The following is a 13,568-nucleotide window of genomic DNA, read 5'->3' on the forward strand; positions in this document are numbered from 1 at the left end:
GCAGAACAAACCGCTTCATTATGTTGAGGATGCTGAGGATGGGGGTGAGTAGGTTGGCCAGGGTCCCCTCGCAACACCGCGCGCAGCACCCTGCAGCTTGTTTGGGTGCCGGAGAGACAGCGTCAGAGAGAGGTGTCAGTCCTCCGTTGAGCGTCTGCCTCCTGGTGCATTGAGTGACTCAGTGTAGAAATATAGTTGCGGGTATTGGAGAATTGCATTTACCTCCTTCCACACAAGTGCAGGAGTTGTGCGTATGTAACTTTTGTATATTTGTTGAATAGAAAAAATAGAAAAAAATGTAGATAAAAGTAAAAACCCTGTTAAGCCATACTACATACACCGCTGCTAAGAACACCTCCGTGGAAAGTGAGGTCACTGAGAGGCCTCTGTCGCTGCTCTGACCTCAGGAGCAGATGGTGAGGGAGCTGGAGGCTCGGGTGAAGCAGCTGTCCGTGGAGGTGGAGAACGGCAACGTGCTGCGGCAGAAGGTTACCCAGGAGAAGGCGGAGCTCGAGATCCAGATCGCCTCCATCAGCTCAGAACTGCAGGAGGCTAATCGCATGTAAGCATTTCACCACACCCCTTCACTGAATAGTTATTTAATCAGGATATGAAGGCTTTCTGTCACGAGACTAAATGTTTTATTGAAATAATGTTAAAAGTTTAGATTTCCGAGGGCAGTTGAAACATAAAAGACACATACATTTCCAATGAAACTGACGTGACAGAAATAGTGGATGTTGATGTTCTTCTGAAGGTTAGGGTATGCTCTGTATTTAGGTTGTATAGGTTGTTTATAAATGTATTTAGAAACCTTCATTTTTAAATGTATATAAAGAGGTTTTAAGCATTTTAAAAAGCTTTTTTTTTTTGAACTTCTAATGTACTTATTTATTGGTAAGAACTAGTATATTGTTTTCAAATATACTCAGTTCCAATGTTTTTTCCCAAAAAAACAGAATAAAATTCCCCTGCAGTCTGTCTTAAAGACCAGATTTAAAAACTGTTAATATGCCTAGCTTCATGTGGGACTGGAACATAAGTCTGGCTCATCTTCAGCGTTAGCGATTGAGGCATTACTGTGTTGAAGGAACTTTACCCTCGTGCGAGAGAAGACGGAGATGGCGGAGCAGCATGAGGAGAGCATTCAGAAGGTGCAGGCTAAACACGACGCCGCCATGAGCCACTTCCAGCAGGAGCATGCCCTCTCTGCCGCCAAGGTATGCAAAGTTCTGCCTCTGCGCGATAGCAGCGCAAGGCGAGAGTATGTTATGGGAGGCACGTAATGTGCTCACGAATGTGAGAAAAAAATTTAAAAGGTTAAATGTGCTGTAGTTAGAGTACTAACTCCAGCTCTGAGCACTACAGTATAAGGATACAGAAGATCTTGGAAAAGTACAGAGAAGGGCAACATGACTTGTTCCACATATCAAAATTATGAATAGAGACTTGAGGCACTTAGTCTCTTTGTTCCCAGTAAAGAAGGCTGAGGTGGGGTTGATTGTTGAGTGTTATTATTATTATTATTATCATTATTATCATTGTTATTATTATTATACATTGGTGGGCCAGAGATATGTCAAGACCACATCTATTTCAAAGTACATTTCACACTAGGAAGTATTTTTTCAGGCATTGAGTAGTTCATCAAGATTCATAGTGGAGTCCATTTGACTCATCATGTCCAGACTTGACACAGTGCTATAAAAACTATAGGCAGAATGGCAAGCATGGTTTGTCTCTCTGTCGCATAGGTTCAATCACAGTTTTATTTAAGACCAATGAACAGCCCTCTGTACCTTAAAGCACCATTTGGAAGTCGTGCCAAACGACTGACCAGTTGAATGAATAATAACGGCGAAGTTAAATGTGCTTGCAGGCATCTGACGTGATTGTGGACCTGGAGCAGTGCGTGGCCCAGCTCAGGCAGCAGTTACAGGACTGTGAGCACAAACGCCAGAAACAGCTCCGGGTAAGAGCATGGACTCCGCCCCTTTTTCCAGTGCTGCAGAGCCCTGAGCCGCTCATTCACTTTCTTCTGGTGTGTCCCTGGTCTGTGTATTGGACCTTCTCACAGACAAGGCCAACAGATTCAGCAGTAACTTGCATGGTGCTCACAGTTTGAAAATAGAGAGTGTCACCTAGACTGGTTTTTGAAATCCAGACCATGACATTCATAGCTCCAAAGTGTCTTGCAGCAAGAGACCTTTAAAACAGAGAGTACGATTTTTGCTGATAGTACCACATGTAGAGGCCAAAGGCCTGGAAGGCTTCCACGGATCAATCCATATGACATTTTTTGCCCAGTAATGAGCCCTACCTTTGTTTTCCAGGAGCAAGAGAGCAAGTTTCAGCAAGACAAATCGGATCTTCAGCATGCCAGTGAGAAAAAGGTATGACCCTAGCCCATATTCAGATATTTTTAAACATCTCAGCCCTTAACTTTTTTTTCCCAGCGGACCCCTGAACAGAGAAAGAAAATGTTTGTTATTGTGCACTGAGCTTGCTTCTGAGCTGTCCTCCAGTTTAGACAATGTACAGTTTCCACACAAAAAGCTGAGCCATTTTGGCAGAGAAAGGACAACGCTTAAACGACAGCATGTTTGGGCTCAGTGATTACTATCTGCCTTGAATTCCAGGACAGGGACCGCATTTGGCTGGAGGCTCTCTGTGGCCTGTGTCTGCTGTTGCATGATTGCCTGAGTGGCCTCATTTGCTGTCCAGTGAACAGCCCCTGTAAAGATCAAAGGCCCTGATGATTGGCTCGGAGCGTGCAGGTGTTGTATAAAGGGGAAGGGATGGCCTAATGATCGTTTTTAATCTGCAGTACCAGGTGACGGACGGAATGCGTAGAACAAATTGGTTTGAACCTGCAACCCACAGCTACTGTGCCAGTTACCTTGTAAAGGAGGACAGCAGGAGGCTGCTGTATGCACACCTGCAGGCCACAGGGCCTTATTTCCTCTTCCACATTCTCTTCCAATGTATGGTTATGGCCTCCTGTTCCGCCTCTGTTCCGTTTCATCTCACCACCAAGTCCCACTATGTTTATGTCTTCTTGAAGTGCAATTCGATGAAGTCCAGGGTGGATGAGATTGCTATGGGCTGGTTGCCGAATGACACAGTTGCCATGCTCTGGCACAGGTGAAGTGTGAGCTGAAGGGAGGTTCAGGGTGGATGAGGTTGCTATGGGCTGGTTGCCGAGTGACACAGTTGCCATGCTCTGGCACAGGTGAAATGCGGGCTGAAGTGAGGTTCAGGGTGGATGAGGTTGCTCGGGGCCGGGTGCTGAGTGACGCAATCGCCGTGCTCTTGTACAGGTGCGGTCCTTGCAGAACGAGCTGGAGAAGGAGAAAACTGAGGCCAAGAAGAGAGTCTCCAAGATGGAGGACCTGCTGAGGTGAGCCTTGTTTCCTTCTGAACCCATAAAATGAGACCCCAAAATGACGTGTGCTTGCTTATGGTGGAATCATTCAGCTCCCTATTTTGGCCTGACTCCACTCCTCCTTTACCTCTGAAGCTTATTGTCGAGTTCCATTATGATTTTACAGGTAAGAGGCAGGTTTTTTCTTTTTTCGTTTGAACTCATACACATTTTAACCATACATTGTAGTTTGTTTTTCTCTTCAGCTCTGTCTGATATTAATTTCAATCGCAGTAGGTTCGGGGATCAAGTAAAAGCAATTTCGAGACATCAGTGAGAAATTAATTGCCTGTAAAGTGAGATAGTCACTGGAAATATGATCAAAATGTGTTCGCTCCAGCTGTGTGAAAATCGTGAGAATACCATGCAAATGTACTACAAAAAATGCTGTTTAAGGTCATTTGTCAGAAATGCAGAAGTGGACTATGTGGCTTAGCCAATAGCAGGGCAGCTGTACCTGCACAACATTGTTTATTCATTGGCCGAAAGCAAGGGATAAACAGAAGTCTGGCTCGTCTCTTCTTCCCTTTGCATGTAAGTTGTCTACATTCTGAAAGTGAAGCAGAGCCTCTGTCGTTAAGCAGAATGATGGACACCAGGAACGCTGGAGGAAAAATCTGAAATCTGGAACACTGCTGTTTCCTGGCGGCTGGTCCGTGGTGTGAGCAAGTGGTTTGGCAGCTTTGGAAGTAGTTGATGTTTCAGTCTTTTGGGGGGGGGGGGTTATCTCAGGCAACAAAGTATTCTCTGAGGCCCCTTCCAAACAGCAAGAATGTAGAGGGAGATGTGGAAGCCATCAGATTCAGAATGTAGAGGGAGATGTGGAAGCCGTCAGATTCAGAATATAGAAGGAGATGTGGAAGCCATAGGATTCAGAATGTAGAGGGAGATGTGGAAGCCGTCAGATCCAGAATGTAGAGGGAGATGTGGAAGCCATAGGATTTAGAATGTAGAGGGAAATGTGGAAGCCGTCAGATTCAGAATGTAGAGGGAGATGTGGAAGCCATAGGATTCAGAATGTAGAGGGAGATGTGGAAGCCATAGGATTCAGAATGTAGAGGGAGATGTGGAAGCCATAGGATTCAGAATGTAGACAGAGAATGTAAAGGGAGGTGTGTAGGCCAGTAGATCAGGTTTGAAAGTGGTTAGATTCAGAATGTACTTCAGATATGAAAACCATTTAATGGTTAATGTAGTATTGATGTAAAAGCTGTTTGGTTCAGAATGTAGAAGCAGGAGATAGAAGAAGTAGAAGATGTTTTATGCTGATTATGAATGGAGAGGAGAGGGGAGGGAAAAATATCATCAGTTCACATTATAGCAGCTGCTACATTTTGAAATGGCCGCCGACAAATGCAAAATAAGGTTTGGAATCCTGCCCGCACCCTAGAGCCCACCGCTCGTTTGAAATGATGTTTGTTTTTTTTGCGTGGCTGTTGGCCGCAAGGTATCACACTCCACCAGCCCTTGCTATCCGCTTGAATTAAACTGAAGCCATCTGCCCAGGTCACTCATACGCGAGTGTTTCTCCTAAGAAACAAAGCTAATCTCATGCGCAGCTTGGCTACGCTTATCTCTGCACCGTTTGCGTAATCTAACTGGACTCGTATGAATTGTGAGTGGCCTTGTTTCACACTGTTTTTCACAGAGCAGTTACATCCCCCTTGCATGTGTTTGCCCGCAGACCCTGTTACTCCAGCACGCACACTTTCTTGCAGTATTGCAGAGCAGAGGAGTGTTAGGTGAAAACCATGTGGTAATCGGTAGCACATGTTACCACATTACCAGCTCATATACACATTAAGCGCCTCCTAATGAAATTACAGAACGCTCCCCACACTTCCACGCTAAGTGTGCTAACGCCAAAAGGATTTAGCTGGAGCTGTCCGTAGCTCATTCGTTCAGGCTTTTAGTGTAGTGCCCTGGGCAGAGTTCTCTTTCAGAGAGGCACACAGTTTGGCATTTGTGATATTGCAGAAAACATTAGTAAATCATACTGTGGTGAGCACTGGTGAGTTTTCCTCTTTGCTAGAAGGAAGAATCCACTTATGTCTGGAAATAGAGGACAACCAGAGTTGTGGATGTGTTGACATGAATGGATGCATGAAGTGTTGATTTAATGTGTATTGCAGTCAGCTGTGTGCATGCATGTATTTCCCTCTTTCGAATTGTACCAACCTTTTGAGCAGCTTAAAATTGATCTAGTTTTACACTATGTGTGATGTTTACCTAACTGTTTATTGATTCATATCCAGACGCAGTGAAATAACAGAGCAAACACATCAGCTCGTACATCTGCTCTTGTGGCCCTCAAACCAGCCGCAGAGGAAGATGACTTGAAATGGCTGAAAGACTCACATGAATAAATTATCCTGCTTCAATAACGGAGCGTGCGGGCCCAGATTCCCGCGGACGGCGAGAAATGGCAAGCGTCACATCAGACGCCGCGCTAATTAAGCATTCGGAGAGCTAACGAGCGGAGCCAACTCTTGCCCGCTTACCTGCCCGCCACCGAGGACTCTCCCGCCAGCTTTAAAGTCACTCCAGGACTTCAAAGCCGAGTGCTGCCGCGCATACCGAGCGAGCGCCGAGTGACCGGGCAGGCGTGAGAACGGAGGCTGAGGTGCCGTGAGAGGGAAGGGGGCATTCTATGCTATCAGCATGCAGGGCGCTGACGTTTCGTCCACCGTGTCGTTTGGGGCCTAAAGCAGGAAACTTCATTTTGATTGGGCATGGTGTGAGGATGACACCCCCTCCCCCCTACCCCCCCCTCCCCTTCTCCCATGCAAATGCAGGCAGATGGATTTGCTTGATTTCCACTTTCAAGTTACTATAGCAACAAGGTAAAGAATTACACAGGCCTGAAAAAAAGCGAAGTTCCTGTCTTTCATCCTGTTGCCTTTGTGAACATCAGCGTGCGTTAGCATACAAGAACAGGGAGAGAGCGTGCTGCACCTCTGGCTGCCTGAGCTGGAATGAGTTTCACTAAAATGAACTCTTTTCACATTAAAGGAAAAAAGCTACTTCTGCTGAGGAGGAGCTTGCAGGGCATTGGCTTCTTCTTCTTCTTCTTTTCTTCTTGCTTTCTCCTCCACCCAGCCGCCCTTCCCAGCTGTCCTTCCACAGGGCCCCGCCCCCCAGATTTTCCTCCCCGTAACTCCACCCCTCTGTCAAACCCATGCTTGTCTGAAGGTGTGGCACACATAGCATCCTCTGAACCAGGGAAGCTGCAAGGTAAAGAGACCAGAGGTGTGAGAGTGCAGGCCTGCAGGGAAATTCAACATCAAATGCCCATCACCCCATTCTCTCTGCATAGAATATGAAAACACAACAGAAGGTGACCTTTACTATAACCGGGTTTGATGGTGTACTCCATCTGCTAGATGTGAGCAAAACCTCAGGTGTAAAGCAAACACACTTGAAACAGAGCTTGCACATAAACACGTGCTCATCTGTGCAAAGTACATCATGGTGAAACTGAGCTGTCCGTTCAATGTGAAGTGGAAGGTGCGGGGCGGGTGAATGCTCCGTGTTTCCACAGGACTGGGTTTGTCATAGTCAAGGCATGCCTTCTCAAACCCATGGCTCCTCTGTCAGCAGGCCAGCCTGCGTGCCCAAAACAAAGAGGCCCTTTCTGATTCTGACATGCCATGACCTTCTGTGGTTTGATAGGGCGGCGGCTTGCCGGTGTCCGCCGCCGTCCGGGCCTATCTGGAGCGGCCTTATCTCTCCCCCGCATTCCTGAGCCCCGTCTGCAGGTGGAGGTGGAGCCTTGGAGTAATGGGCCCCCTCAGACAGCCGGCTCATCAAGAGGCCTTTATTAAAGACATCACTCGGTCTGACTCCGGGCCCAAAATTAGCTCGCCCTGGGATGGGCCTGGTCCGCAAGCAAGGGACCTCCGGTGACCCCCTTCTTATTAAGTCCGTCTCGGTGCATCCTGTGATTGGACGATTACTGGGCGCCCCATATCCATCACAGGCCTCATTTAGCGCCCCCCCCACCACCAGGTAAAGCTGTCATTTTCCTCCCGTTACACCAGACACAGGGGATGCCAGTAGATGCATGCTCAGAGGTGGCCTTCCTTGCAGGACACAGTTCGTGTTTCGTCAGTCCAAACGAAATGGTTATTTCCATGTTTATTCCCGATTCATGTCTGTACTTATTTTGTGAAGACAAGATTTTAAATACAGTATTATCCAGTTTGGTTCTTTGGTCACCAACATGAATAGTGAATAGTGTTATGCTCACACTCACTGGTGTGGGAGTGTTGTTAGCCTGGTCTGACATTCATTCATGTTGAATGGATGCACTTATGTTCTAATTTGCTGGAAGTCACTCTGGATAAGAGTAGCTGCTAAATGAATGTAATGGAATTTAATGTAGTGTACAATTACAGTCACCTCACATGATGTATCTTAAGCAGCATAGCTGTGGAATAACAGGTCTTTCTTTGGTCATAAGGGGTTGACTGATGAAGCTGATGAACAGTCATTTAAAGCTGTCTTTAAATGCCCTTGTTATTTGTCAGCAGCTAATTGAGATCTCAGCAGTGACAGTGTCCAGTGCCGGTGATGCACTGACTTCTTGCTGGGTCCCTGCACGGTGCAGGTTCCTTGTGTCTTGAGCCTGTGGCCAGAGATTATCATGCCATGACACCGCTATCCCGACCTCCCCGCCACCTCACTGTCCTCCTCGGCCTTTGCTCCCTGGCGTTCCTTTGAATGCTCCAAGGCCTTCTTTTCCCTCAGTGAATTTGTAACACGGGTCAGCCCGCTGGTCCTCACTTGTTCCTCTGTACGTCAGAACTTTGGGAACATCTAAAGCCTTTTCTTCTGGGTTACATCACACTAGCCAGGCTTTCCATGAGGACAGAGGCTGATTTGTAAGAACAAAATGCGTTGACCATGTTTTTTTGCCAGGAGAGTTTCCTCTGAAAGCTGATTGTTTCTTGATGTAGCCTGTCTCAATGAGCTTAATGCATGTGTGCAATATTATATTACATTATTGCCATTTGGCAGATGCTCTTATCCAGAGCGATTTACATAGGTTACAGTTTATACAGCTGGATATTTACTGAGGCAATTGTGAGCAAGCACCTCGCCCAAGGCTACAGCAACAGTGCCCCAGTGGGGTATCGAACCAGCAGCCTTTCGGTTGTGAGTCCTGTTCATCACCACAATAATATACTACTGCTCCAGAAAGATGGGTAGTGTAAACAGTTGAAACATGCTGAAACACACTGGTATTTGATGGGAAGTGTATACAGATACCCCATACTGAAACACAGATAGGTAACAACATGGATGGGCATCTTAAGTTAAACCCAGTGAGAGTGTTTTGTAGTACTGTACTGGGGTTTGCGCTGATCAAACATCATGAGGTGAAGCTCGTCTCAGCTGCTTTAGCTGTTGCTCATCTTTCTGTCCCTCAGTGAGCCAGCGTTGTGGTTGCCATGTTGTGTAAACAGCACAACTCCATTGATCAGTGTAATCCTAACATCCCTAGGGCAACGAATAGACTTGGTTTTTGCTTTTATTTTGAATTGCTTTTAACAGACATCTTCAGATGGCTTTTCCATACGGTGAGGGGTTGCTGAAAATGAATCTGCTTGATTGCTCGATTACACTGCCATCGTCCCAGGGCCAAAGAACAGTTTGAGTCTTTGCAGAATAATTCAGGGTTAGCAGCAGCAGCAGTGCTCTCTGTTCAGGGTAAGAAAAGAATAACATGTATAAAAGGTAATTCATTCTTCATTTGGCGTGTGCATTCTCATGCTTACTGTAAAGACTCCTGAAGAGGCGCGGTAGACGTGTGTTTTGTGTGTCAGTGGAAACCCGCCCAGCCGTTTCTTGCTGTGTGCCTCCGTAGAGCATATGAAACCATTTAAATCAGAAGGCGTCACGGTTTCCTGGGAATGTTACAGATGTCCCATCTGCCCTGTGTGCATGCTGTCCTGCCTCTGTGGGGATAGGGTTCAGTGTCCACACAGTGCCCAAATCCTGCACACAGCACCCAAATCCTGCACACAGCACTCATGTCCTGCAGGAATGCCCCGACTCTGTAGGAAGAGTGAAAACCGCTCAAACTCTGCACACAGCACTCAGACATACAGACCCCTGTGCCTGCTGGGAACACAAGAAGGCACTTCCTCTGCTCAGATAAATCCTTTCACCGCTTCGTTAAACAGCTGTGCGAGTTTTCAGAATTCCTCACTCCTCTTCTGCGGCTGATCTGCATCCTGAAAAGGCAGCCAGTGGCGCAGTGATTTACAAGCTCACTTCAGAAACCTGTCCCAGATAATCTGGTCAGAAACTGCATTTACCAATAAAGAAATTACTGTGGATGTCATGCATCGCAGAAATGTGTTTTCTGAGCTTTTACGTAGATGGCGGAGTGAACAGTAGCAGTCAGAAGCTTGGACACCCGATTAAGATAATGGGAAACATGCATTCAAAGACATTTTGCTCTAAAAACTTATGCTTGAGTGCTTGAAATTTGTTTCTTAGACAAATATAGATAGTGAAGTTGATGCGTATGTATGAATTTCTTCCCAAAAAAATCTTTTTTAAAACTTTAAAAAAGTTTTAAAAACATTTTTTGGCTTCCTTGAAGAATCTAATATATGGAATAGTTTTGATTTGTTTAACATTTTTTTGGTCACTGCATAGTTCCATTTGTGTTATTTCATAGTTCTGATGTCTTACTATTATTCTAAAATGTGGAAAATAGTAAAAAAAAAAAAAAAAAAGAAAAACCCTTCTATGGGTAAGTGTGTCCAAACTTTTGACTAGTACTATATCTGCTGGGCTATACAGAGGAGCGCTTTTTAGGACGTTGTCGGAGTCGTTAATCTACCTGAGGGTCCCGCCCACTCCATGTTTCTCCCCGAGTTTAAACATGTTTTACTGTCGCCCCTGAGAACACGTCTCTCTCCCGGTGGTCCGCCATCAGATCACCTTTCACTGCAAACAGCAGGCGAGAGGTGGCGAGGGGTCAGAGGGCACGCTCGTAAAGCCACCTCCCGTCAGACCGCGAACACACTGCCTGAAGAAGCAGCTCTCAGTCTTCCCTCACTGAACTGCCTCCATAAAAACAATTTTTGCTTTGTCCCACGTTTTCGTAGAGTTTGTGACACGAAGTTTGCAGTCGGCCCGAGGGACAGGCTATCGATGGCCTACGGTCCCTTTTACCACGCTACTAAAGGCGGGCAACTGTTGCCAAGGTGTAAGTCAGGGTGGGGTAGGTGTCTGCGATTGGCACCGTGCAGTTAGGCCACTTTGTATGGAGCACCGTGTGTTCTGTTTGTGGAAACCTGCCACAAAACGAGAACCAAAGGGGTGCTGACACGGACAACAGCGGGGTGCGCGTGCACTCGGTGAACACGTCACAGAGAAACACGGCTGTCTCCATGGCAGCCAGTCTCTGCTGGTCACTGGCTGCTGGCTGACCGCAGGCATTCATTTTTGCTAATTTTTTTCACTTTAATTGACTTGTGGAGTCCTCTTGGTCTTCCCAAGTGATCGCCGCAATTGTCATCACCTTCAGTTGTGACCGTTTACCGCCACACCCACAGCTGACAGTGCACACCTCTGGGGAGATTTCAGTTTTGCATTCCCCTCTTTTCCTGTTGCTGTCCTCAAGTCTAGTTACGTGGATGCAGGCCAACTGTTTTCATGCCTGCATGGACCAGGACATAGGACGTAGGAACCTACAAGCATTTTCTGGCTGAGAAACGCATATCCTCTCTCAGACACATATGGCGCTCTGTCAGCATGATCTGTGGACGCAGTACAGCACGCAGCCAGCCACTGAAGCCCCAGTTGTGTCCAGTCAGAGCTCGGTTTGCACCAGCTGACGAGCTGTAGTGGCTTAGATCTCATTCGTCTGTCTATCCTCCTTATTATAATTAACGTTATCAACGCACTGACGTCAAAATCAGATGTGCTGTTGTCAGGAGGTGTTTGATGCTGGACAGCTTGGTTGCTTTTGTGCAGCAACCTCAAATCTCAAGTTTTTTGTACACAAAACTTGGCTTTAATTCAACATGCTGGTAAATGTTCCTTTCCCAAAAAATCTGCTCTGTGCACTGTATAATTGGCTGCCTTCTGCAGTTATGACATGCCTTTCATCCCTGTTTAAGATGAAAGGGAAGAGGAGGTAGGGCTGTCACTCGCTGTTTGCTCACAGTTAATAGCGCCTTTGCAGGTAAACGTTCAAACGCACACCTCATTACTCTCATCTAAACATGGCACTGCCTCATTCAGCTTAAAAACAAAAAAGTCAACTGTTTAGTCAACCTTACGTGAACCCGTCTTGAAACGATGACAGGCTTGATGAGAAACTGCAGTCGCGTCCTTAAGCTCCCCTGGGTTGATTCGAAATGTCGCCCTCATCCTCGGAAAGCAATGCTGCCCACCCCCACTCCACCCCCGGGGCCAACATTGTGTTTTCACCAAGTCTGCAAGCTCTGCTACTGTGTAATCAGAGGCCATCACTGAAAACCAGATCTGTAAACAAACACGTTGTCTGCTCTGTAATAAAGAAAGATGAGCTTTTTCACTAAAGGTAGTAACCGCAAATGAGCCGATCACTGGGATTTTTATTTGACTTGGACGCTTAAATTGCCAGCAGAAGGCCTTGGTATGCCCATTGCCCACAGCCACGGCGTCTGCATAACCTAAACCACGACTGCCTTGTCTTTGATTACGTTTAGCACATCCCAGTAAAGGAAGCGTTCCATTCTTCTTCCATAAATCACACTGTAAAGGCTAAATTCTTCCAGGCTCGGCTACCCGAGGCGGAGCCGGTGCTGAACTCTGACCCTGTGAAAGGGGAAACTCTAGAAGCAGATCTCCCAGGAGTTCCAGCAGGCACATCCCTCTGTTTCATCGGTGACTAAGGCACCAGGCACCAGGCACCAGGCTGGCAGCTTTATGACGCTGCACCCAGGTGTCCTGTGGCTTTTTTCGAGGATGGGAAAGTCAGCTGTGAGCTGCACCGGGGGCATGTGACGCTCCCCCGTGGTGTGTTCTCCGCCCCGGCCCTGCGTCTCCTGGCTCCGAGAGCCGTAGTTTCGCGGGTTTAGAGGATTTCCTCCGTTCCGACGGCGAGTCTCTAATTTGAGTGTCCGCTCCCTCCGTTTCCCCAAGCCAAAGCCAGTTTAAAAACCACCAGCCTCGGAGGAGCCGGCATCCGTCTCTCTCTCTCTCTCTTTCCATCCCTCTGTTTTAGCCCTTTTCTCTGCCTCTCTCCATCCTCTTGCATTTGTCCTTTGAATCCCCCCCCCCACATATCCTTTATCACCCCTGTCACGGTCAGTCAGCAGAAACACACACGCCCCCCAACGTACCCCCCGCCTGTTTTTCCTTGTCTTTTTGTTTTATCCTTTCTGAAAGTGGTGGGTAAGATTTTGCCCGATCAATTTAAAGGTGGTTTGAGTTGTGAATGTGAATTGAGCAATAATGGATGTCAATAGGATCAACTTCAGGATCCATCCAGGCACTCAACAGGCACTGAAGAGAGAGAGGCAGCAGGATTCAGAGCGGCTGATGTTGTGCCTTTCTCCTTAGTGCCTCCATACTGCTACAGGTAGGATAGGTTAGGTCCCCTCTGTTAAACACACTCCACAGATTAACTCGCCCTCATACACAAACTTGCGCTCTTATCCTCCCAGATCTGAGACAAACTTCACATCTTTTCTCATAGATCTGAGACGAGCTTACTCCTTTCCTCAGAGATCTGGGACAAGTTCATACTTTTCCTCATAGACCTGAGGTAACTCTTTCCTTGTAGGTCTGAGACAATATTGTATCTTTCCTCAGACATCTTAGGCCAACACTTATTTTCTCATACATCTGATACAGACTCTCTCCCTGTCCTCACTGACACGAACTCGCACTCATTTCTGCACAGGCCAGCTCTCCTTTCTCCTCTTCAGAGTTTGAAAGCTGCTCTCAGCGAAGTTCCTCGCTTCTTCCTCTTTGGTTTCGGTGTCGCTTCGCGCCAGAGACAGGAGAGAAGGTCCCTTTATGTCTGGGTCTGCCCGGAGGGCGGTCGTGGAGTGTGGGTGGATTAATAATTACAGGGTGCACAACATCGGAGGGGGGGAACAATTTCTGCATCTTTGATGTTGACATGAGAGAG

The 13,568-nt window shown here is 47.0% G+C and overlaps 1 protein-coding gene across 1 annotated transcript in view; it reads left to right on the top strand.

Moving 5' to 3' along the window:
• The window catches only part of cep112 (centrosomal protein 112), a 105,478-nt gene that overhangs the window by 39,951 nt on the left and 51,959 nt on the right, over positions 1 to 13,568 (top strand). Inside the window, exons 12-16 of the mRNA XM_036552767.1 lie at positions 408 to 562; positions 1,091 to 1,220; positions 1,880 to 1,972; positions 2,334 to 2,393; positions 3,321 to 3,400. Of these exons, the coding sequence (XP_036408660.1) occupies positions 408 to 562; positions 1,091 to 1,220; positions 1,880 to 1,972; positions 2,334 to 2,393; positions 3,321 to 3,400 (518 nt within the window). The remainder of the gene's footprint in view (positions 1 to 407; positions 563 to 1,090; positions 1,221 to 1,879; positions 1,973 to 2,333; positions 2,394 to 3,320; positions 3,401 to 13,568) is intronic.

The sequence above is a fragment of the Megalops cyprinoides genome, chromosome 19, assembly GCF_013368585.1.
Source record: "Megalops cyprinoides isolate fMegCyp1 chromosome 19, fMegCyp1.pri, whole genome shotgun sequence".
In the NCBI taxonomy this organism is placed as follows: domain Eukaryota; kingdom Metazoa; phylum Chordata; class Actinopteri; order Elopiformes; family Megalopidae; genus Megalops; species Megalops cyprinoides.